The sequence below is a fragment of the Coccinella septempunctata genome, chromosome 4 (genome assembly GCF_907165205.1).
Source record: "Coccinella septempunctata chromosome 4, icCocSept1.1, whole genome shotgun sequence".
NCBI lineage: Eukaryota > Metazoa > Arthropoda > Insecta > Coleoptera > Coccinellidae > Coccinella > Coccinella septempunctata.
In genome coordinates this window covers 8,906,048-8,930,835 of record NC_058192.1, presented here as the reverse complement: position 1 = coordinate 8,930,835, position 24,788 = coordinate 8,906,048, and the positions used below count along the sequence as shown (strand labels likewise).

The window sequence follows — 24,788 nt, the reverse complement described above, 5'->3', positions numbered from 1 at the left end:
AAGAAATGCTTGAGCAATCAACAGGCATTCCATGTTTTCCAATACTGACGAAATAAAGGTAAACATACTAAATCGACGGGAAAACGATGAAAATCTCAACATGCAAAGGAATTCGTGTCGCAAATATTTCTCTTTTCAGGGAACCGGCAACATAAACGATTTATTACTATTCAGCGAAACGAGATCTTCCAAGAACATTGAGCTGGCTTCTGCACTATTTGCAAATAATCAGAGCGAAAATATTCGAGGCAGATGTTCGGGGCTAACCTTTGCCATGCGCTTATTTTATTTTATTATTATTTTACCAAGAATCCGATGTTTTTCAGTCGGTGAATCGGGACAGTGTGAAAAATGCATTCTCAATTTTGCAGTTTTCTGAAATATTCCAGAGATATGTGCCAGGATCTTCTCAATATACGAACAACCAAACTTGTACAATCCCTCCTTGGATGGTTACAAGGTTAAAAAAGGTGTCTCCAGTTGGGTGGCTATGCCCCTCCCTTTTGAGAATTTGAGAGCAATATTTTTTCGAATATTACTTCTAGAAGAGGTGCTTTTTTAGAATATGTATCACATATTCAGATTTATCATGATTTTTCTGGGAAATTCGTGTGTCGAAATTTGACCATCGAAAAATTCCCAAAAAGATGGGGTCGCTTAAAAATTCGTCAAGTCCGAACGGTTGCATTGAGCTCGATAATTTTCGAGATTTATTACTATAATTGTTGCTCTTTGAGAGAAATATTTTATCTTCATGGACACAAGTTCAAACGGCATGAGAAAATGTTCTTCTGAACTGCGTTTGTTTTTTTTTCTAAGAATTTTTCTTGGTGGATGTACAGCTCTTCAAAGGTAAGACCTTTGAGAAGGTTGTTGCTTAGCTGTGGTAGTTCCAGGGAAAATGAATAGAAATCATCCATAAATTTCTGTTGATAAACAATTTTCGAAAAAAAATTCCATATTTGAACTTCCCCCAATATTTTTTATCGTAGAATACCGTGGTGAATTATTGACCACTAATCCTGAAGCACAGAAAAGTTGATTCGAATGTTGATCGAATACTTAGATCATAGATACATGGAATGGACATTCAGTGCTACAAATGAATGTTTTGTAGTAGGTACACACATTCGATGTTTCTCTGTCTAGCGCGACACTAAGGCAAAGGCGTTTTATTGAAAAATTTATATACTTACTGAAAATTGATGTGACACTGATCTCCGAAACAAATGTCTCAATTTTGATTGGCGACACTAAGCAACTCTCTTACTCCAGTCTTTGGAATGTTTATTTTCCATTCCATGTATCTATTATGTTCTAAGATCGAATATGATAAAAATGAATAAATTACAATTATCCCAGAATAAGCATGATTATCTTTCGTGTTTTTCCTTATTCTTATGGGATTTATTGATACCGCATAAGATCTTCGTAATCGTGTTACAAATAAGTAATACACACATGTACGCAGTCGATGAGTATTACAACCTTGTGAGCCCAAATAGACGGTATGGATATCATAGACTCAATGGAGCCTATAAATACACGTGGGTGAATGGCATTATTCTGGTTGGCAATCTATTGCTTTGTGATCAGTTTGATGGCAACAAGACAAATTTTAAATCATTGGTTTTTCCTTTCTCTCATACAGGCTGGTAGTGCACATCAATGGAATGAGGCTGGTGAAACAACAATTAATTCTAATACTAAAGGTATAAACACAAAAATAGAAGAACAAATGACTTGCCTAAGGACTGTATGTAGCTGATTACCAGCAATAAAAGAAAGTCTAATTTAAACTGAAACCTCCAATCTCCATGCCCAATTACATTAACGAATTCTCTGAAGATCAAAAACGTGTAATGATCAACTCACCGGAAAATGAGGGAAGTTACGAACGAATTTCATGTCTTCGTAATTATTTGTTTCACTGTCGAATACAATTATCCTCGCTTTTTACAAAGCGATTCGGGGAAATGGTTTTCTGAGAATCGATTTCACGTGAAACGCCATGGAGCTGGATGATATAGCTCCTTATAATAGATTTCGGGGACAGAACTCATCTTTCTTTCGGTTTACGAAGCGTGAAATATAGCTGGAATTCTCAACGGAACTGTGGAATCACTCTTTCTTTCGAATTTTATGATTTTATTATGCGACGAAGCTAAATTCGGTATATTAAAAGGTTTTCAGAATATCGACGAACTATTTAAGGACCACCAGAGCTGATAATCTAGAAAATTATAAATAATTTCGTCACTGAAATCGATAGTAATGAACAAATAATCAGTTTACACCTCGGTTTACACCTACTATTGATGTGTTCTAATGTTTCAGAGCCAGCGAAAGTAGGATTTTTATATCTCGCAGGAAGAAAAATTAGGAAAGGGAGAATGGGATTAAATTATCTCAGTCTTAGCTGAGTTAGTTTTCGAGTAATGAGATTTAAATTTTGCAGTACAGTATTCATCAAGATTTACTTACGTCTGAGCAGTAAACAGGGCTAAAGTTGGCTTATCAATTAGAAGTAGAGGTACCACGCTTCTTCAGGTAGAAGTTAATTTACACCATTTGCACCGTTAATATTACTTTCATCAAATCTGCAGTGGTAACTTTTTCCGTGATCATAAAAAATTGTCGAAGCTAGTGCAAATCATGTTACGCATAAGTTCCAACAAATTACATCATCTAACCAGATGTTGCAATTTAATGTAATGTAATTTTGAGTGAAGAACGTCTTATTGGAATTAGTTGCCAAGAGATTGATTTGATGTGGCCTGGCCGATACTTGATGAAAATCAGAAAACCCATAATTCAATTCAAAAAAATAATCATGTACAGAAAGGGGGCAGATGTTTATTATTATATCACAATTGAGCCGGCTTCTATATTTCCCAGAAAAGATAATAGAATTAATAGCGGCCCGATATTTGTTTATAAACATAACGATTTGACTTCTAGGAATATCGAATGTAGCGTGAGAAACTCATCTCATTTTGCAAACAACGGTATAGCAATGTTCTTAAAGTACATAAACTTTAATCTCGTATAACAATTGGACTAATTGAGACGGCAGAGTAGGTTTTTTGATGAAAGTGCGAAAAGAAAGATAAGAAAATGGAACACTTCTTATCAGAGTCCCATTTGATTTTCACGGCGCTTGATATCGCTCAGCAAACAAAAATGGAATCAAATCATGACACTTTTCTTGCACGAAAACAAGAATCTAAAGCCGTTTTAATCGTTTTTCTTAACGTCACGCCCTGAATAACCAGAAAAAAGATTAATTTTACCCAAACTTGACATTACATTTTTGTTCCTCAATCAAGGATCAAAATATGGGATTTTAAGCAAGTTGTCTGTTCTACGAGAAAGAGTAACTCAGAGGAAATGAGATGAAAATGCTAAATGCAACATTGACTCACCATTCAATGCTGCGGTAATTCTTCGCACAACAGTGCAATCCCTTAAAAGTACCCAATATAGCGAATTCCTCCACGCTGGGTTCTTTAGTGAATTGCATATGTGTCCCATTGGTAACGTAATTATTGTTCAAACAATAAGTCTCGATTCCGAGAACAACCTGTAACGCTGTTACACAAAAAAGAGAAATCACTGCGATAAACATCGTCATTTCTGGGAATTCCCCAACAATAAAGTCAGTGGAAATAGAGAGAAGCGCACTTCTTAGGTCATTTGAACCGGGAATTCACTTATATGGCACATACGCACAGAATCGAATTAAAATTTGATGACTTTTCATTCACAAAAACGAAAATCACCTCGATATGTCATCGGCACTTGCGAAAAGATGAGACTGACAGAGCGGCACAACCTATTCCTACGGAGTGTCCGCACCTAAAGCACGCTCGGATTTGGCTTTTCGCTTTTGCCTGCTCCATTCATACAACCTGGCTCCGAGCACTATGATTCATGCGCGCTCATTATCTAAAGTAGAGGTTTGAGGACCGACTTACCTTTTCACTAATTTAGATCGCTTCAATCATCTCTTGAGACTCTATTGGTGTTACACACAATCTCGCTCATAAGAAATCAGACAGCATTTCACAAACATAAAGTATTCGCGATGAAAATTTCGGTGGATATCAAAATACAATTAAATTTTCAATTGATTTATTTCTATTTTTCTTTCCCATTTTTTAGGAACTCTCTCTAAATCAATCGGAAATATTAATAAAATTAAGAGTCCAAGAAGCGTTAGGCAAGTGCAGTACCTGGATGGGAGGTCACTTTGGTTGTGTATTTAAACCATCCCGCAGGTGTTCCTAATTTCACCTAAGTCATTGTATAAAATTAAAACGGTAACTTTCCTCATTTTCCTTAATGAAATCAAAACTGTGAAAGACATTTGAATATACTATTTGAAATTGATAGTTTTTCATTATTCTGAAGAAAGATCATCCGCGTTTTTGTTTGTTTTAGCTCACCACCCCTTAAAACCTTCCTAACTTCTCGCAAGGTAGGTACACATGCATTTTTTCACTCAAAAAAAGAGTCTTTGCTTTATTGCTTTAAATCGAACAGTTTTCAAGACTACACGCTTAAAACAATAGGCAGTAGACAGATGCCTTTTTTTGCGAATAATGAGAAGGTCACGTTTTCGAACACCTTCATTTTTGCCGCATCTTCAGTATATACTCTGTACAAGTCTTTTTTCTTTAATATACACCCTGTACAAGCTTCTTCATAAACTCATGCAAGGGATCTAAAAACTGAAAAATGAGAAAAAAACTGCTAGATGGGAATAAAAAATTAGTGGGTGAATTTTAGCAGCGTTTCATATGTAACTGAAGGTCATATGATGCAAAGAGAAAGTTTTGGAAACGAGGGTGTGCTGTATAGCTATATCATAGATTGAAATTTCTCTGAATCATGCTCCGAAATCGTAGTCGATCGTTAACCGTTCTCTAAAGTCTCCAACAAGTCTGATCGCATCAATGTGAGCTCCAGTATATTTATCTATTACGCCATCCGGAATGTCCTCATAGCCCCAACGTTTCCTAATGGTATAATTTTCTGACTACAGATTTTCGCCGTATTCCAAGTAGTCCAGGCAATCAAGAAGTAGATAGATGATTTAACCATTAATTATGTCGGTTTAGATCAAATACTAGATGATAGGTATTGCCGTACCACTAATCTAGTCTTCCCCACGCTCCTTCATCCTATTCAACTTTGCACCTGGCTCGACATCAAATTTCAGCTAGCAAATGAACCGGATTTTCGGAGAATCCCTCTGACGTAACGAAACGACGTTTTTGCAATTATTACGGTGGGGCTATGCTTTAATTAGCTTTTATTGCGGATAATGGAGCGATGGTCTGTGTGTGGTATAGACGACATCGAATAGGTACGATCCTTAAGTGTTAAACCATGGTTGAATACTCAAGGATACCATTCCAAACGGGGAATTTCACGAAGTTTTTTAACGTTCTGGTTAACAACCATTTTTTTTTAATGTTACAGTTGATTTTTCACACTCTTAGCACTCGATGCATAAAATAAATCTATATCATTGAGAAACTGCCATATGCTCCTAATAAATATGATCAGTCGCTTCTCCATATTTTGATAATATAGAATATGGTTGAAAAAATTTAAACTCTACCATTACAGGTTGTCTTGTTGGATCATATACCTGATAATGGATAAACTGTTAAACTACGTAACATTATGCAATTTTATAATTTGTTAAGCGTCGGTGTCCTTTGTAACTGCCCGGCGACAGTCAACTAACTTTTGGAGCTCTTGAATTTATCAAGCTGAGTCTAAAGAAGCTCAAGTCTCTTCCTCAGACATAATCCCTTTCCTCAAGAAGATAGTGGTTGAAGGGAAGGTTTAGCGTTTAGCTCTATGTGAGCCATATAATTTCGTCTTCCAAACCATACAAAGTTTGTTTAGCGGTTCCGTAAATCTCCGTTGTCCTATAAAGACTGGTAAGATGGACCTCAGATTGGTTCTAGAGATTTCTAGCATGGTAATTGGCAGCTTTTGTACCACTTCTCAGTAAGCCCTGCCGTCTCCCTTCAATTTGGCTAGGAGAACTACTAAGAAAACTAGTTTGTCTGGGTCTCAGACCATCTCTGGGTCGTCTTTTCATACGAAATTGGGAAATGGAGGAATTCTAATAACATCTCTATGGCTGCAGGTAGAGTAGAGCGGAATGCTCCGGAAATCATTAGAAATGCCTTTCTTTGGAGTTTTGCAAATTTGTTTTGGGTACGTTGATGCTCCGTACTGAACCAGCAGGCAATAATGCCGCTAAATGCGATTATTGGTCTAATCACTGTGACATAAAGCCACCGAAGCTCTTTTGGAGCAATTCCCCAAATTTTCGCTAATTCCATATTGCCAAAATCTCTGAAATTTTCGAATTTTGAGTCGAAAATGGTCTTGATATGTTCGTTAATGGACAGAATGCGCTCAATACTTTCGTAGTTATAGTTTTTCTGAACACCCATTCAAAAAATTCCCAATCTTCACTTATTCAGGAAAATAAATATATAAAAAAAACTCTGTTTCTATAATTCCATATATATACAGTTTTACAATATGAAAGAATCTTCGACATTTCCCTGCACTCGCAATTGTTGATAATTTGCTCTTGAAATTCATTATTCGACATAAAATAACAATAAAACTTGACAGTTTTGAAGATACAATGATTTTCATTGATAGAATATATTACATACAGATATTGTACCTGATCTTTAATATGTTTCCAAATTACAATGGCAAAATTGCACAGCAGCAATTTATTGACAAACATAAAATCATTTTGAACCTATTGTAGTTATCTTGAAACAGATTTTATCACAAAATTTCATTTTCAAGGCTTTCATCTTAAAACAATAACACTTCTCCTACCATAGAATCATCACTATCAGAATCGTTCGATGAAAGACTAGTCCAGCTTTCTGATCCACTCTCGCTGCCATTTGCATCATCATCATCATTATTAGAGTTGTCATTGTTGAAGTCCACTACTTCTTGAAGAACAGAGTCTTAAGAAAAAAATATATTTTTCAAAAACATGCCTATATCTCGAAAGTATCAAATAACAGAGGAAAAGTCTCAAGAATTAACAAATTTGAAACTAAAGGCAAATTTGTGAAAATTTTCAATGGGAAAACGCCTATCAATAATAATATAAAGCGAATTGGACTAACAGAGATCTAGATTTGGAGTAAACATGCTTAGGTCTTGCATGGATTCATTAAGTACTTCGATGCAATGCTGGCTTTTAATAAAAGAGTCTTCTTCAGTAGACGCTCTGCTAGTCCAATTTCTTTGTTAGTGAAGATTTCCTAGAGCAAATCTTGAAAAATTTACCAACCTCCATTGTCTGAACCATCTTCATCGCTGGCATCCATGTCCTCCTCTTCTTCATCTTCATCTTGCTCTTCATCTATATCCTCTCTCCTGCGACCAACATCATAAACTCTTACAACTGATTCTTGCACTGTCTGATAAACTCCTTGATTTTCAACTAATGCAAGTTGACTGTCAAAATGATTTATAGCCAAATCATATATGTTCTTTTTCACATCGATGGTAGCTGAAAATAAGATTACAATAGAAAATGGAAAACGTTTCAACTTAATTTCAAGCTTTCACTAAAAACAGACTTTCTATTTCTGAATATTTCAATGATTTTTTGAACTCACCTATGCTGGAATAGTCAATTGAATCTAAGGTTTTGAAGCTTGTATCATATTTGAGATCTTCATCGTCCAATTCTTGTTCCAGAACAGAAGCATAAATGACATTGTTGTAACCTGAGAAGATAACAGTGCACTGGTTCAGGGCAGGCACAGTTTTCAATAGATGGAAGGTTCTCATGTCCCAAACTTCACTATTTGAAACAATCTGAAACACAATACAGTAAAACAATCCGGTTTTGGCAAAACCATTCCGTTTCTTCATCTAACACAGAGCTTATTCGAAATTTTGAGAAAAAATACATACCTCTAAACCATTCGGATGGAATACTCCACTCTGCATTTGGTTCAATTTGTCCAATTTGTGTATCTGTTTTCCCGAATTCACATCGAAAAGAACACCATCGGATAATATGAGATCGTCCTGATGGCTGAACGTCGCCTTATTTTTTGTATATTGATTACCGACAGTTGGAATAAATTTTGAAACGAGTTGACCTGTGTTGACATCATATAAAGATGCTACTTCTCCTTTGGTTCCTAAAATTTTATCTTGGACAACTTTGCTAAACTCCACGTGTTCTTCTTCATCAAAAGTCCATCTACAATAAACGATCAGTGAAAAACACTCGTGATTAACTCTCACCTATTATTGTTATAAATATTCAATCTTTTACTTCTACCTACTTTGATTGATATCCTTCAAACTGCCACAGAGCTGATATTGGTTTACCCCAGGTATTGTATATAGAACTAGTAAGCAATAATTTTCCGTCTCTACTCGGTTCCATGTTGGCTATGTAATTCTCGTGTGCATTGAATGATGATATGACATTTCCAGAATAACGATTGAAGTTGTGGATTTCTCCGTAATAATCACCAACTAGCAGATTTTTACCCCCTGGCTGAAAAATAAAATTGAATATTGATTTTGCGGCAAATTGATATTCCACAACGAATTACCAGAAACCGAACTGATGTGAAAAATCCTTCCTCACTCACTGATCTTATAGTTTGTATGGGACAAAACCTGGAGTGGATGAATTTTCGGTCCATAGTTCTCGAGTTATAGCCGATCGCCCTTCGGGCACATCGCAAAACCATATTGTTTGCTGCAGCTATTCTTGGTTTTGGGTCGGGGCATTTATGAGGACTGAAAAAACATTGATCAACTAACCAAATTGTTAACCAACATCGTTAATTAAATTACAATCTTTTGAAACTCAAAAATCGCGAAATTTATAAATTTTACTACAAGAAGAGCCTTTTTTTAACCCCGAAATAAAGTATTTCTCGTGATTTCGTTATAATTCAGATCACAGACGACCTAGTGAGGACACTTCAATAAAACAGTCACAAAAATCTAAATTCAATATGGCTCACAACGATACTCACACAAAGAGGTTGAATTGCGGACAGGTAGCCATGGGATTTTTGCAGAGAGCATGTTGATTGGTCAGATACTCCGTAATGATTGATGTGAGAGTGACCCTTGGTGCCTCTTGTGTAGGGAAATGCTCCTCCAGCAAACCTCTATGTGGCGTGATTTCATTACTAATGGGTTTCTCCAATCGTGAGATTTGCACAGGACTACTGACAACGTTACTTTGGTTTTTCCTGAATTTAATTCAAATTTCATTACAATAATAAGAATAATTTCAATTCCACTTTACTCACTTTATGATTTTGATTTGAGGAGTGGAGGAATTGGATGGATTTTCAGCGTTGATGTTTAGTGCTAGATTTCTTGGTGAAGAAAACGCACTGCGATTCTGAAAGTTAATTTTCTTTAGAGAAATATTTCACAGATTGAAACAACAAATGAAATGGGACTGGAAACTGAATTAGATGATTTTCATTAAAATGGCTAATTTAACCTACACAACACCTACATGTGTTTTGCTATCACAATAGCATACATTGGTGCAGAGACACTGTTTTATGCAGTATCATAATTTCATCTTTAAACTTACCCTGTTTGGAGTCAATGTAGAAGAATATTTGAATTTAGGCATATAACTTGCTAAGGCATGACTCAAATTTGCCTCTTTCACTAAATGAGACGCCGTTTCCGATAGTCCTTTCGCTACCAGATGCTGATGTATCAATTGCAACAATTGATCCTCATTGAACTGTATTTTTGTTTGTGCCACTACATTAGCCTGCAAATAATAATCGTTAAATATAAACCTTTGTTATTGCTTCACCATTATTTACCCTATGTATATTAGCAAGTGATATTTCCAAATCCTTGCCAGTTTGTTTAGCATTACCAGAAAGCCTCTCTAACAATTCCAATGCATACTTCTGAAAATAAACATGCTCCTGCCGTTTTTCTTGAAGTATAGGATCCCTTATCAAAGCTTAAAACAAAATTATTCACTCAAAATACTCTTACTAACAATCCAAACTGTCTTACTTTGAAGTTGTCCGCTAGTTATCAAGGGTAACTTGGAAATAATTTGTTTCACAGTTTCCGATCTAGCCAGTCCAGCCAACGCTTTGCAAGCGAGGGTTCTTATGGAGTCTGCGTCTGTAATGGGGGTCTTCACATTCATCAGAGTCAGTAAGACCATTATTCCACTGTTAGACCTAACACAGTCCCATACTTTTTGGATTAAATCCTCTGAACTTTTCAACTTCAATTTTTTACTAGGTGAATGTGGATTATTCGTGAACCTTGCCATTCCACCAATCTGAAAAAAGTTAGACGTTTTCTAGAACGAACAAAATTTTCAGGTTCACAGGACATACAAGCTTCAACAACAACTTTATGAAAAACTTACTCTATGCACAGGACCACATACACAATTCACTATAACCCTCAATGCGGCTTTTTGAACATCTGCATCTGCTACAATCTCACCTTCGGCTGCTCCCAAAATTATATTCATACCTGAAAAATAATCATTTAATAGAGAAATTTAATTTAAGCTCTCATTTCATTATATGGGCGTGACCTAGTTATCATATTAAAATACTCACCCACAGTCACATGATCATCTGGTAAATCAACTCGTTCACAAAACAGCAATTGCACTTTGGGAAGTACGCAGGCTATTGCCAGTACATCCAGTGCAGAACGTACAGTTTCAGCTCTTCCACTATAATTCCATTCGTACGCAAAAGCAATTATTTTCAAGAGGAGATTAATGCAGCCCAACTTGAGTAACTGATCAACAGGTCCCCAGTGACCTCTGAACGGCATATGCTGCAGCAGAGTTTCGATTTGCTGTTGAACTTCTTCTGGGGATTGTTTGCATGCCTAAAAAAATAGTTATAATTGATTGAATAACTGGGAAAAACATTTTGAAAAATGGGTAAAAGGGTAAAAATTAAAGCAGGTGTGTTTTCAGAGACCTCTGTTTTCAAGTAACCTGAGGAAAACATCGAGAAATCCGCTTTGAAAAAACGCATATGTATTTTTCTCACCTTATAGCTAGGTTGGCCCAACAGGGCCGGTTGAGAGTTTGGTCTTATTTGACATCTTGTTATTATTTCATACTTTGAATAAAGGTGAGCCTCAAGATACCTCCTGTATGCTACACAAACATGACGAACTACTTGTCTAGCAGAGCATTCTTGGTCTTCATTCAATTGACCAGTATCTGCTTCAGGTAATAGAATTGGTAAAGTTGAAATCTGAAATTGATTAAACCATTGAATCTTAAATGATCTTTTCATACACACAATATGAATAGACACGTCTCATTTAATACATTTCTAGCTACAAGTCCAAGATCTCAATTACGATGTTTAGATATATTTCAAAATATTTACCACATTGTGTAGTTTTCGAAGACCATCCTGAGCATCAAATTCGTCCAAAATTGCTCTGAATTTAAAAGTAAGTCCAAAGAACATTATAGCATGACATCTCCCTGAATCATGGGAACACTCCAAGAGCCAAAGAGAGTAACTAAAAAATAAATCACAACATAACTCTACTCATATATTACTTATTTCATTTCTTCCATCATTTCAAATGTAAACAAAATATTTTTCATAAAAACACTGGAAAAATTTTCAAAAAAATTTATATCAAACAGATTGAATTATGATGAATATTCAATTTGAAATAAATTATGCTCACTTGACTAAATTTACAATAACATGTTTTGGAAGCAAACACAATCTTTCCATCGCTTCATCGCAATAACCTAAATAATAAATGCAAATTGACACTCCTGTTGCAGCTATCGATGGTCTGGGTACATCGAGGATAACCTTAAAATTAATGCAATTAGAAAAAACCTTGGAACCTTTACGTTAACTCACTTCTAATCCACCGCTTAATATAAATTCAACACAAAACTTCTTGTGACACAACAGAGCTGCTAAATATTTAAGTGCTTCGAAAGCCAAACGTGCCTCTTTAGTTTCTCTTATGTTCAAATAGTTGAGGACAATACCCAACGCATTATTTTCGAAAACATAGGGCAAAAACTCTTGATATTCTCCCATGGGTGTTAAGAATCTCAAAATGAGTATCTGTTGGGTAATAGGAGTAAGAGGATGCATTTGAACACTTCCTATCATGTAACTCTCTAATTCTGCCCAAGATGAGTTACTTGCATCAGAGAACAATCCAAGTTTGCTAGGCGATTCTGATGTAATTTGTGAAGTAGGTGATTCTGCATTCAGTTTAGGTTTTTTCCGTTTTTCTGATCTCTGAAAAATCAAGTACTAAATGTGAAATCATTATTTGGAAGCCAGAAATCTTTATTTGAAAGCTATATATTGGTTTGAAATTCCTGATTATTGTAAATATCTGCTTCATTTCAGGAAATATCAACTATTAAATACATGAACATTTACTCACAGAGGCATTGGCTTCGGAATCGTTTTCTTCATCATTAAAACTGATATTTCTAGTATTACCATTTTGCCTTACTGAAAAAGCAAAAAAGAAGAAACTTCAGTACATAAAAATAAGAAGGAACTTATTAATGTTGATATAAGATTTCAAAATATTACATCATCTTCAAAAAATTAATGCCTCAAACCTTTTCTGATAGTTGGTGTTCCATTGATCTTCTCTTTGCTATTACAGGTACTAGAAGAATCCGAGGAAAAATGAGCAAATGGTCTGGTGTTAGAAGAGGGCACTTTGGGAGATGTAAATTTGGAGGCAATTTGCAGTTTCTGTAATCTTTGTATACAAATTGGTGTTAACCTTGAGTTGTGTTCCCTAAAATTAAAAATATGAAAACTCCCTTCAATATTCCCTTTACATTGATAATATCACCTATAATGTCTTGCTACTTCAGGAAGTTCTAAAGCTGCAGCTAAAAGTCCTGTAGCATAGCTTTGAAGGGGTTCAGCTGATGATGTTGTCCATTTTATTAGACGCAAAACTAGACTCTGTTCATTTGGCTGAAAAAAAAGAGCTGACTATAAAATACTACCATCAACGAGCTTAAAGAACTCACTTCAAATACAACAGATGTTTCGAGACCTGGCATTATATCTAACATGAGACGACAAGATGCTACATTTAGTGGAGTTACATCTCTAGTGATCCCAAGCCTACTGTAATAGGTGTCTCTCATATAATCATTGACCAGCTGAAAAGTAATTTATGAAGGAGGAAAGAACTGGAAAACAGCATACATACTTTATTCATGAAGTTATCCTTTTTGAAAAGAGCTTTCAAAATTTGCCCAAGCTTACATTCCGGATCTATTCTTGAAGGATGCCTCTCATCAAAGGGATCAGGATCCATTTTCATATAGTTATCCGTCTCCACTTCGATAATTTCTGCTAGTCTGTGAAGGGTACGGTTTGAAATCAATTCGAATAGCATACAGAAACATATTTACCTTGTGATTGTTTTCAATGGATCATAATTAGGTCTACTATTTTCACTTTCCCAAAGTTTAATTAGATTAGTAACTTCGGTCATTATAGGATTTGGTGGATTTTCTGTATCAGCCATTATTTATTTAAAAATAATCGCATGGGGGGCAATGAGGCTCGATCTTAACCTAAAAAGCTTGCGAATATATTGAGATGTGGAATGAAATTAACTTGAACTATTATAAAATTCAATCACAGTTTATTAAAAAAATGTCAAAAAATGTAAATCTATTCCACGAATTATTTCTACGTTATTAATTCACAAATATACAAAACAAGCTGAAACGTCAAAGTACTTGATTTGAAGTAATCAATCATCTGATATCGAAAAATTATGCCGTGATCGCGAACACAGAACATATACCGCGAACATCAAATCAAACAGGAACTTTGATCAAATGTGTTAAAAAATCGAATGCACCGTGGCATTAACCATAGAGACAGTCACTGTTGACGTTGACACCTCAGTTTCTGGTTGTCAACGTCGGCATGACAGTAGATTGTCAATTAATGTGTCATAAGTTCTGTCAGTTTAATTGATTGTATGGGATATGTACGTTCTACATAATATTACGTGATATAATTGATATAAAAGTATTCATTTAATTTAGTATTGTAGATTTGGATTTGTATCGCTAGGATTAATGCTTATTGTGAGTAACTGAATAATACTGATTTTCCAAGTTTGGAAACACCTCATGGTTCACAGTTCTACTTTGTTATGACATATCGACTAATGTTTTAATTATTGAACACAGTCGCTTAATTTCGTAGGATTGATGGTGAAATTGAGTTTCTGAGAAAATAAATCTTTCACTTTTTTTCTGTTTCCTATCATACATGTGATTTCACGAATAGTTTACTTACATTTGAACAATGACTTTTCAAATTTCAGATGTGAATATTAAGGTCTATAAGATTTGACTTGACTTAAGTTCCCCTGTTATGGAGCCGGAAGAATTCGAATGTTTCAGGGCCTTAAAAAAGGATGAAAAAAAAAGTATTGTGCCGAGTTTACTGAAAAATTTAGAAGAAAGAAGTCTGGGATGTATAAAAAAGAATGTTTCATCTAAAGAATATCGTGAACTCATAGCAGAAGAATTGCTTGTAGCAAAAACAGAATATGATGAGCTAGTAAGTTCAATTGTTCAATTAGGTAGTTGAGAACTATTCAAGGAAATATGTGTAAATGGTTTCATTTTAATTGTCATGTAATACTAATTATGCTGAGTTTCTTATGTTTTTAGCGTTGTGAAATGCCTGGCATGCCAAGGTCTACTTTTCTTATGGTTTTTAGTCCAGATGGTACAAAAGTAGCCTCTACTCATGGGAATCACAATATTCATATCACTGATATTCGGAGTGGAAAGAATTTAAAAACACTTGTGGGACACCCACGTACTCCTTGGTGTATAGCTTTCCACCCTACTTCAAATCAAATTGTAGCTTCAGGTTGTTTAGGAGGCCAAGTTAGAATATGGGACCTAAGTGTAAATATTATCAAATCTAAAATTTCAGTCAAATTAATTGGATTATGATTTACTTTTAACACATACAGAATAGTTATTCTAAATCAATCCACTCCTTCAATAGTATGAAGTCATTTCATATGAACACTTTGTAGTTTTATCATGTTCAGGAAAGGAGATTTACTTTCAAATCCTATGAAGTTTCATTCAATCAAAATTAAATTTAATTTTTGGTGGACTTCACGACATTCTGTATTATGTTATTAAAGTAGACAAGATTTTGAAGTTAACAATCTGTAAAATTGTATTTTCATTCTGAAGGGTGGAAGTGAGGTGTGGACAGCTAAAAATCAAACTGTTATTGCCTCAATAGCATTTCATCCACTTGAGAGAATGCTTGTTATTGCAACATCTAATGAAGTGTACTTTTGGGACTGGAGCAAGCCAGAACCTTTTTTGCACGCCTCTACAGGAAGCCAAAAAGAAAAAGTTAGTTTTGTATATCTTAAGTGAACAGTTTTATTCCAGTATCGTTCTTGGAAAACTGATTATTTATTTGAAATTTCCTTCTATTCATTAGGTTCGTTATGTGGCTTTTGACAAATTGGGACACAGGCTTATCACTGGTATTTCCAACAGCCACAGTAGATGGGAATATGTAAGATCTTCAGAGCGTGCTTCTGAACATCCAGTGAGACACTTCAATATCGCTTCTAGAAGGCCTGTTTTTCGAAGGGGACTGTTTCCTGTTAGGGTGAGCTGTTTGAAACTGATCATTTATACTCATTCGAATGTTATGATGTTGATTTTCAGCAAAATGTTTCATTACCTACATCAAATAATGAACCTCGAGAAACTCGGTCCAGAGTTCCAGAGAGGGAAAGAAATATTACAATGTCATATAGGAACCTTGTGAGACAGTATGGACGATTAGTTCAAAGATATCTTCAGCTTTATAGACCCCCTGCTATGGTAAATCTTTTAAATGTGTGATTATTCAGAGAGTAGTAGAAATTGTGACATATACTCAGACTGTATCAGGTGATTCACCAAGATTTATCATGAGAAAAAATTTCCTGAATTTTTAAAAATAATTGGCTCATTTCTTTCAGCTTAGTATGCCTAAGGTGTTTTAGAGATATTGAAGACACCTCATCATCTATCTAAGATTTGAGTACATGCTGAATTCCCTGTAAAAAAATGATCGCAAATTCAAATGATTCAAATATAAAACTTATTTTTATGATTGAAATAAAAAATACAATGCGGCTTGGACATAGAACTAATCAAATCCATATTAATATCTTTCTTATTTTCTTGTACAATTTCAAAATATCAGGGTTATTATTAAAATGAGCAAATAAGATTCAAAATAGCAGTTTTTGATCATTTTATATTCACAACATTTGGTGTGTGCCAACCTTATTTCGTTCTTGTAACAAAAACTTGAGAAAATTATTCCATGACCAACCAACTGCTTTTATTAAAGTGAATGGAAAAAGTGTTTCTTTTGACCTCAGGAATCTTCTGTTAAAATATATATACAAGTGTTAGACTCACACTGTATGGTAAAAGATTTTCAGTTATCATGGGGAAGTGGCATTTCTTGAAAAAACTTTGTGATAAATGCCAGTAATGAATTACAAACATAATAATTACTTAAGTTTTATACGTGAGAAAAATTTGGTATGTCATTTTAGATTGATAGAGGAACTGATCCAATGGAAAATACGGGTAATATAGGTTCTGATAGCACAGCTGAAACACAAGATACTAGCAATTTAGTTGCGTCCAATCCTACAAATGCTTTGCCTCAAGACCAGCCTTCGACTTCAGATCAGAGTAATCCGCAAAATGAAGATAACTCAGGCAATCCAGCTCCCTGTGAAACACAGTCCAATGTTGTACAACAATCTAGAAAACACAAAAGTGACTCATCTCCTGAAAATCAGATACCTCAAAAAAAATTGAAGACGAAAAAAGATGATAATGGCGATCAACCAACAACAAGAAGTGAGTCACCCCAGCCGGGTACTTCAGGTCTATCGAACCCAAAGAAACAATCATCTATAGTAGCAGAACTTTCAAGAGCTATACTTGAAAAGATAGCTAATATAGGAAGTAATAAAAAAACAGGTGTCTCTAGTCAAGCTGTGAAAACTGCTAATAATGGTACAAAAAATAATCAGAGCTCCAGTGCCCAAACTGAGGAAGTAACAGTGAATGAAGGTGAAAACCAGCAATCCTTAACATACACTGGAGAGCTCATAGCTAATATAATAAGAGATTCTATTTCTCAAGAGGTGGAAACCAGCAGAACTGATAATGATGGTTTAGGTAATCAGGAAGGACAAACTGAAAACCAACAAACAAATTTACAAACTGTACAACCTCTAGGAAATTCAAATCAAAATTGTGAATCCAATAGTCAAGACTGCAATGTGGATAATGAAGAACTGATAGAAAATACATCTGAGAATAACCAAGGACCTGATGTTCAAACTGAAAACATAGTTGAAAATTGCCCTGTCAGTTCATCTTCCAATGAACACTCGCTGCCTGAAACTTCAAGGGATGAGCCATTTTTTGGCGATGATGTGGTGGCCTGGATCAGAAGCTTGAATTCTCCCTCTCAAGAGTTGCCGAGCGCCACCCTGAACCCCGGTGCTGAAACAAGTGAACCGCAAGAAGCAGATGAAAGTTTGGGCGTCACTTTGGATGATACACCTAATGCTAATGACCCAGTTCCTGTACCTTCAGGTGGTTCTGATGAACTTGTTCAACATGGAGAAGATCCTACACTTGAGAATATGATGATGAACATGAGAAGAAATGCAGAGGATAACTTGAGGGCTAGATTGATGCCTTTCATTCGTAATAGAGTTCCTGAAAGTGAAAGAGAAGATATATTGAGGTGCGTAAATCACATAATTAATTAATAGGTTTCTTCTTAGACTGGTTCACAACGGTTGTGAACTGTAGAGAGCAAGCCCAATTATATTTTTTTAATATCAACTGGTAATATTTGCCTGAATTTCTCAAAATTTCTAATTTTTGAAGAATCATGAACTTCTGGGGTATAGTGTTACACTGCATACCTAAAAATCATTTGTTTATTATAAACTGAAATTCTGGAATATATTCCTTGAAATAATTCAATAAGGATATACACTTTTGGCTGGTTGTTACAGAAATTAAATCTACTGAAACTGCGTGGATATTTCATAATCAAGGGGGCTTTTGCCAGCATCAAATTCAATAGACCTTGTATCTTTTTAGATTATTTGAGCAGAGCGTTAGAGAGAGTAGGGAGCAAGCTAGGCTCAGATATAGAAATATGGGTAATATGTACAATAGACAACCCAGTCGTGGACATGTATTCACATCATCAGATTCCTCCAGTTCGGAAGAGGAGAGGGATCCTTTACATATGAATTTCTATATCCGATCCCGAACTGATAATAATGCCGGAGCAGCAGCAGAGAATGACTCTGGGGCTGGTCCTAGCACCCAAAGATCGCGAGGAATTGGATTTTCTAGTGAGTATCTTGTACCACCAAAATTAAAAGACAGCTATGCCTTTGCTTAACAGAGGTAGTTATTTTTCAATTCCTTTTAGGTGGCAACAATAGCTACCACAATATTAATAATTTGGAGAGTTGGGTGACTAGTCTCTTTAATGATGTTGATTCTTCAAGTGCCAATAATTATGAAATGAACACAGATTCAATGCAACCGTCTAATTCTAGATCAGCGAATACCAGTTTGTTAGACTTAATCCCAAGGATAAACTCTGAAACTGCTGCAAGGAATAGAGATAATCTCAATGTTTCCATAAGCACCACTACTTCAAGGTAAAGGGAATGTCTGCCTGGTTTTTCAGTTTTTCCGCATGAAAAATGATCTAATAAAAACGCTGGATAAACTCTCCTTCATTACTGCTTGACATCATTGTACCTTTAACATATTTATACAAACAATAAAATCGTAACATACTAACATTTTTATGAAGGAGTTCATCTTTAATCATTAAATAATGGGTTGTTATTCAAAAAATTTTAAATGCTGATGGAGAATTGAAAATTTACATGTTTTTACAAATTCTGAAAGTAATCTTCGAGTTTCTCTGTAAAAGTAGCCTACTTATTCCTTTACAACACTGCATGTGATTATTTCAATTTGTATAATGGTTTCTGCTCTGGCGTAATGTGTATTCAATACTACTCTCGTTATTCAGGTGTAGAATATTTGAAATATGAAGTATTTTTTAGTTCTCCAGATTCTGCTCAAAATTCTCCTCCGAACCCTGCTGGTAACACCTGCACTGGAACCACAAACTCGACTATTTATTCACAGGCTAGGAGGAGATTAACTAATCTCAGATCTGCTTTTTTACCTACAAGAACAGTTCCAGAATTCAGAAGAGTCAGGATAAGTAAGTCGTTTTTTTATGTTGGAAAGTGTTTCAGTAGAGAAGGCATACAGCAAATCAATTTCAACTCCTATTACAAAACCCAATGAATTTTAGGTCCTGGATATCGTAGACGCGTTGAAGGTATTGAGGTTCGCCCTCTTTCAAATCCTGCGGCAGATGCTAATTTTGGCAGAGACGAGGTCATAAATTTCTCCGAACTACCAAATTCGGAAAATCCCACACCGGAAAGATCTGAATCCTTGCCCTCTGCCCTTCAAGACAATTTCCATCCTTTCAATCCTCCTCCTAACCTTCCAGCTATAAATCCAGAGAATATAGGTAAGAAATTCTGAGGAGATATGCGAGGAAATCATAAGAAACAAGTACAATTTCAGGAATCGGCAATATGTACAGTAATATCATTCATGATTTGGAAACAAGTCTGAGTAATGCCAGAGATATTAGAACAGTTGATCGACCAGGTGAAATGTCAAATATGTTGAGTAGCTTCTCTAATAGATTGGAGACGTTAATGAATCAGTCAGAAGATATTCTGAGGAATTTGAGAACGTCTGTTGAAGTTCTTCCTGATAATGATGCCATGGAATATGGAGAAGAGGCCACAGTTCCTACAGCTAGTTTTAATGATTCGTCTTTCTTCGTTAGGGATCAGAGGGTTGAAGGATCTGGTTTGGGAAGAAATTTGAACAGCTCTTTAGGTAATTTTAAAATTCTACTAGCGGACCCGACAGACTTTGTCTTGTGTTGAGTAGAATTTCGAAATTAATGATCTCGACTGCAACCCAACTAAAACTTATTCATATTCGCATTCAGCAACTTGCTTTGTTTCAGGGTATGATATACGTCAAAATAACGCAACATCAGATCACACGTATCCAAGAAACTCTGAGTCGCCGAGTTCTTCTTCTAATTTGAATGATAGCATGTCTCCCCTTATGAACTCCCTTCATATGACTCTTTCTCATATCCAAAGTCAATCGAGACTTCTCCATAGACAAGTGGAAAGTATTGAGAGAATTGATCGAGCGATGGTAGAAGTTTCCCAATTGCAGCTCATGAGATTATTACTGGTTGAACTGTCTACATATGTACGTAGTAGATCGGGAGAGAGCAGAAGCACCAGTATGTCAAGTGTTCGTCAGATGATGGCCGGTACTAGAATTAGTGATTCGAGTCCTGGCAATACTCAAAGTAACAGAGATCCAGTAGTCAATACGCCGACAAATGAACCAGGCCCAAGTACCTCAACAGGTTCTAGAAACACGAGTCAAAATTCTTCAGCCAGAAGCCGGGGGTTGACCCGCAAGACCTATCCACCTTCTAGGTTGAATCGTCCAAGGGAACTTGGATTTTCACGATCTGGGCGACATTCTAGAGATGCAGCTTCTACAACTCCCTCAACACTTCCCACCGTCGCCCCTCCCCATACGTTTTCAGTTATAAATGTTCCCACTCTGGTGCGGATAGACAGACGACTTCAGTCAATCATTGATGATCATTCAACAAGATTTTCCTATCTCAATGAACTAGTTTATAGACCTAACAGTCCAAGAAGACTGGTTCACGAAGTAGGGGAACACACCTTAGCCTTAAGATTGAGGGAAAGCATTACTCGAACCAATAGATTAATAGGGAATATTTTCAATGCAAATGTAGTCAGAAATTATCGAATCGATTCTACGACATCCCTGAGACATGGGATTGAACGGTATTATGAGAGAACCCTCCTGAGTCTCATCATAGATGGAATAAGTGGATATTTAGATCAAAATGTGGATCGTCCAATGCCGACTGAAGTTAGGACACGGATGCAAAGTGTTCTTCAGCTGGCAATGGTGTTATCAGATTTACTCTTATTGTATACGATCATCTCGCTATCGCCAACAACAGGTAAGCCCATCCAGGAACAGTGCTGATTAGAAATAATTATTGGAAATATTTTGAGTAGAAACAAATTAGACATACAAATCCATAAATGGATGTCTTTACTTCGTAAGTGGATTCCCGGCCGCAAATGAGGTTAACTTGACTTTGGTATAATCAAAATTCTCGAGTTGTTCTATCCTTTGAAGGGGATGAGAATTCCAGAAAATTTATTTGACCAACTATCCTTATTTTTGGCTTAAGAATCCGCACAAAGAACTTGCTATGTGCTATAATATTTCCAAATCGTTCTCTTTGTTTTTCGTTCGTTTTTACAACGATAATGTTACCTTTCAGATGTGAATTTAGATTCAGAGAGGCGAATCTTGGCAACAAGAATTGCCGAATCATGCTCCACAATGATTCGTTGCAGGCGAAGTTATTCCAATGTTTTTTTGCAAAGTTTGAGAAGCTTAAGACTTATGGTTAGTTGTTACTGTGGAAGTCCTTATTCCCACTTATTGACTCCCAGTCGGAGAGGACATTTCTATACACCTGAAAGAGCGCGAAACTTACTGAGGACTATGAGGGCCAGGTATTCTGCTAATAATTTAGTACATGATAATTTAAATTTATCCCCAGATTCAGAAAGGGAACTTTCTGGGGATAACAATAGACAAACTGGAAGTAGAGAATCTAGTTCTAATTCAAACAGCCCCCTAATCAATGCTTGCCTTTATCTGGCTAGGAGACAGAGAGCCCAACACCAATCGAACTCCAACACAGTTACGGAATCAAACTCGCAGCCGAGCAGACAAACAAGAAATAGTACATCTGCTGCTAATAGTGGCAACAGTCCCCTCATCAACGCCTGCTTGTATTTAAGCAGGCGACAGAGGACGCAGGATTCATCGAACTCAAATCAAATTGGTGCTGCTAACACTTCCCAAATTGAGGACAGTACTACTAGGGCTAGAAGGAGAAACTCTACAGATCTCTTGATCAATGCATACCTGACAGCCGGAAGGAGCAGAAGTCTGAACCAGTCGAATCCGAACGTAATTTCAGGGAACGATTTTGAGGATACGGAAGATAGAAATACTTCATCTACCGAAAATAGGGCAAACCGTACCGGTTTCAATCCCTATCGTGATATAGCGCTTATAACATCGTTGAGCTCGAATTCACCGTCGAGACCAGGTTCTAGCAGAAGTAACGATACGAGGAATAGGAATTCAGCTCACAGATCTCGCATAAGAATGCATATGGCCAATAATCCAGTACCAAATACATCCAGTCGGTCAGAAAATCAGAATCCTGTAGAAGATGGGAGGCGACTGGAGGAAGATGACAGTTCTGAAATCCAGGTAATTTTATTTAATCATTAACTTCATCTGATCATCCATCAGAGTATTTATCAAAAATTATGTAGATTTAAAATTTGGCAACAATGTTTGGTGAATCATTGGATTTATTGTTATTACCATAGGTAACTCCCGAACTCCAAGCGTGGCTTGATGGTACTTCAGAGGATGCTCAGCCAACAGAAGAAAGGAATTTATTCGGTTATGAACCGCATGTTCCTCCTCCACTTTCACCTATAGGGTCTCGTCCGTCAACATCAAACAATGCAAATGCTTCTGAGCCCCTAAGGTAGGAATGATTTTTTTTTATTGGATTGATGTGGCCGATACTTCATGAAAATTCATATTTGAACTTAAAACAGATTATATGATTTTCAGGAAAATGAGTTTTTAAACCAAAGTTCACCTTCACCCACCTGAGAACGCTATTGTGATAGCGAAACACGTGTCGTGGTTTAAAAACTAATTTTTGTGAAAGTCATATAATCCGTATCTGTGTAGACCAAAATGTTGCTTCTTCATTCTAGATACTGGAGGGTACCTACGGTACAAGTAAATGACATTCCAGTTTCTGATCTTGCAACTCCTTTAGAAAATTCTGAATCAGATAATAACTCTTCTTCTAATCTTGGAGTGAATAGTAACAACTCCAGCTACCCTAGAGTTATGGCCAGGTTGGCTGCTATCCGGTCAGTATCTGTATATAACCCCATGGGAGTGCTAAGACCAAGACTTCTACATCCTTTATACGCTACTCTGAATCCTTTTGATGCCGACTTGGAGCAAAGAGAACATATTTATGACAGCGATGTTATTTCAACTGTCACTCCAAATCATAGGATTCAAGTATGGGATATTTCTGATTCAATTATACCCAGTATAAGCGACCGTAAGTATTTCAAATGAAATATTCATAGTTCCAGTTCTGATAAGGTATAATTGATTACAGCATTGAAAAACTTGGTTGTACGTGAGTGCAAAATCCACAATGATGCCAGTGTTGATATAGCGACCGATGGGTCCATTCTTGTTACTCTACTACCATCTGGTGGATATCTCAATATAACTAATAGATTAGGTAGGTTTAGTTTTTTTTTTTTTCAAACACAGTTTCAATTGATTCCATGTGGTCTGTTACTACTTAGAATTATGGTCCCATAGTTAAAGTTTCTTGTTTTTCTATTTACAGGTGTATATAGCTTGAGATGGGAGACATTAGGGCAATGTTTGTACACAACAAGCTTCGTTCACAATGCAGTCTCTGTTTCATTGTCTCCATTAGGTAGACATCTGGTTGTGGGCTTAGCTTCACGTAGAGTGTCTATATTACCTAATGATAGATGGATGATGGCATCCATCTTCAAAATTGAGGAGAAAGATCAACCTGGAGATCATTTACCCTTTGTGAGACAGATTGATAGGGGCACAGATGAGCGTGCTACAAGTCATAAAAGTGTTAATTGTATTCGTTGGCTTCCGACTTCAGGACAAGGACTGATATATGCTACAAATACAGGTCAGCTGAATATTTGGACCTAAAATCCTAATTGACAGTTTAAGAAGTGCTTCACCAAAAATGTTGAAATAATATTGTTTTAGGACAAAAAAAGTTACATATTCAATTATTGTAAGATTGGAATTCAATCATTATTGATTACCGTACTAGGAATTTTTAGTTTTTTATGATTTTTGATAGTTGTTAAATTTTTATTCTGGATATGGTGACGCAACATTTTTTTCAGGACAATATTTGTGAAATTCAAAATGAATTTTATGGTCAATAACTCTGACTCAAATTTGAATTGGTTTTTTAATTTATTGTTGAAAAATTTGAACACATCAACAACATTATAAAAATGTTACATGTAGTTATGTATATTTATATATTTAATTTGCAATGTCATGTTTGTGTTTTAAAAGTAAAGAATTTATTGAATTTCCTTCCTTGCACATCACATAAGGAACAGATTTTAGTTATATATTCCCATTGACAAACATACGGATTGTAAAGTTGCCATTTAATAAATGCATATAATGAAACTGAACTTTTTTCTTCCTGTCCTGGGTTTCTTCAAAAACTACATATCTGAGCAGAGACTATAAGTTAAAGGATAAC

At 35.9% G+C, this 24,788-nt stretch overlaps 3 protein-coding genes across 4 annotated transcripts in view; 1 reads left to right on the top strand and 2 right to left on the bottom strand.

Moving 5' to 3' along the window:
- The window catches only part of LOC123311574 (interleukin-1 receptor accessory protein-like 1), a 30,454-nt gene extending 26,564 nt beyond the window's left edge, over positions 1–3,890 (bottom strand). The window contains exon 1 of the mRNA XM_044895611.1: positions 3,426–3,890. Coding sequence (XP_044751546.1) covers positions 3,426–3,634 — 209 coding nt within the window. The 5' untranslated portion in view covers positions 3,635–3,890. The remainder of the gene's footprint in view (positions 1–3,425) is intronic.
- A 2,635-nt stretch (positions 3,891–6,525) lies between these two features.
- On the bottom strand, positions 6,526–13,862 carry LOC123311407 (protein mahjong). The gene is made up of 23 exons (XM_044895323.1): positions 13,505–13,862; positions 13,300–13,450; positions 13,115–13,249; positions 12,931–13,058; positions 12,689–12,873; positions 12,505–12,575; positions 11,961–12,353; positions 11,776–11,909; positions 11,463–11,601; positions 11,115–11,324; positions 10,668–10,947; positions 10,469–10,578; positions 10,102–10,378; positions 9,900–10,045; positions 9,656–9,844; positions 9,360–9,454; positions 9,078–9,299; positions 8,646–8,835; positions 8,370–8,587; positions 7,990–8,284; positions 7,689–7,890; positions 7,358–7,579; positions 6,526–7,025 (listed from the first exon to the last, which is right to left on the bottom strand). Exons 1-23 carry the CDS (start codon positions 13,618–13,620, stop codon positions 6,865–6,867), a joined length of 4,269 nt encoding a protein of 1,422 aa, XP_044751258.1. The 5' UTR covers positions 13,621–13,862; the 3' UTR covers positions 6,526–6,864.
- A 184-nt stretch (positions 13,863–14,046) lies between these two features.
- Positions 14,047–24,712, top strand: LOC123310695. 2 transcript variants are annotated; one of them, XM_044894307.1, is made up of 19 exons: positions 14,047–14,194; positions 14,437–14,675; positions 14,789–15,031; positions 15,332–15,499; positions 15,591–15,764; positions 15,824–15,982; positions 16,711–17,924; positions 18,290–18,549; positions 18,630–18,864; positions 19,282–19,445; positions 19,539–19,763; positions 19,820–20,143; positions 20,277–21,335; positions 21,666–21,903; positions 22,057–22,675; positions 22,798–22,961; positions 23,200–23,561; positions 23,622–23,750; positions 23,862–24,712. In XM_044894307.1, exons 2-19 carry the CDS (start codon positions 14,487–14,489, stop codon positions 24,209–24,211), a joined length of 6,276 nt encoding a protein of 2,091 aa, XP_044750242.1. In that variant the 5' UTR covers positions 14,047–14,194; positions 14,437–14,486; the 3' UTR covers positions 24,212–24,712. The 2 variants fall into 2 exon arrangements, with proteins under 2 accessions (XP_044750242.1, XP_044750241.1); XM_044894306.1 differs by having other exon boundaries at positions 21,666–22,675.
- Positions 24,713–24,788: the final 76 nt, after the last annotated feature.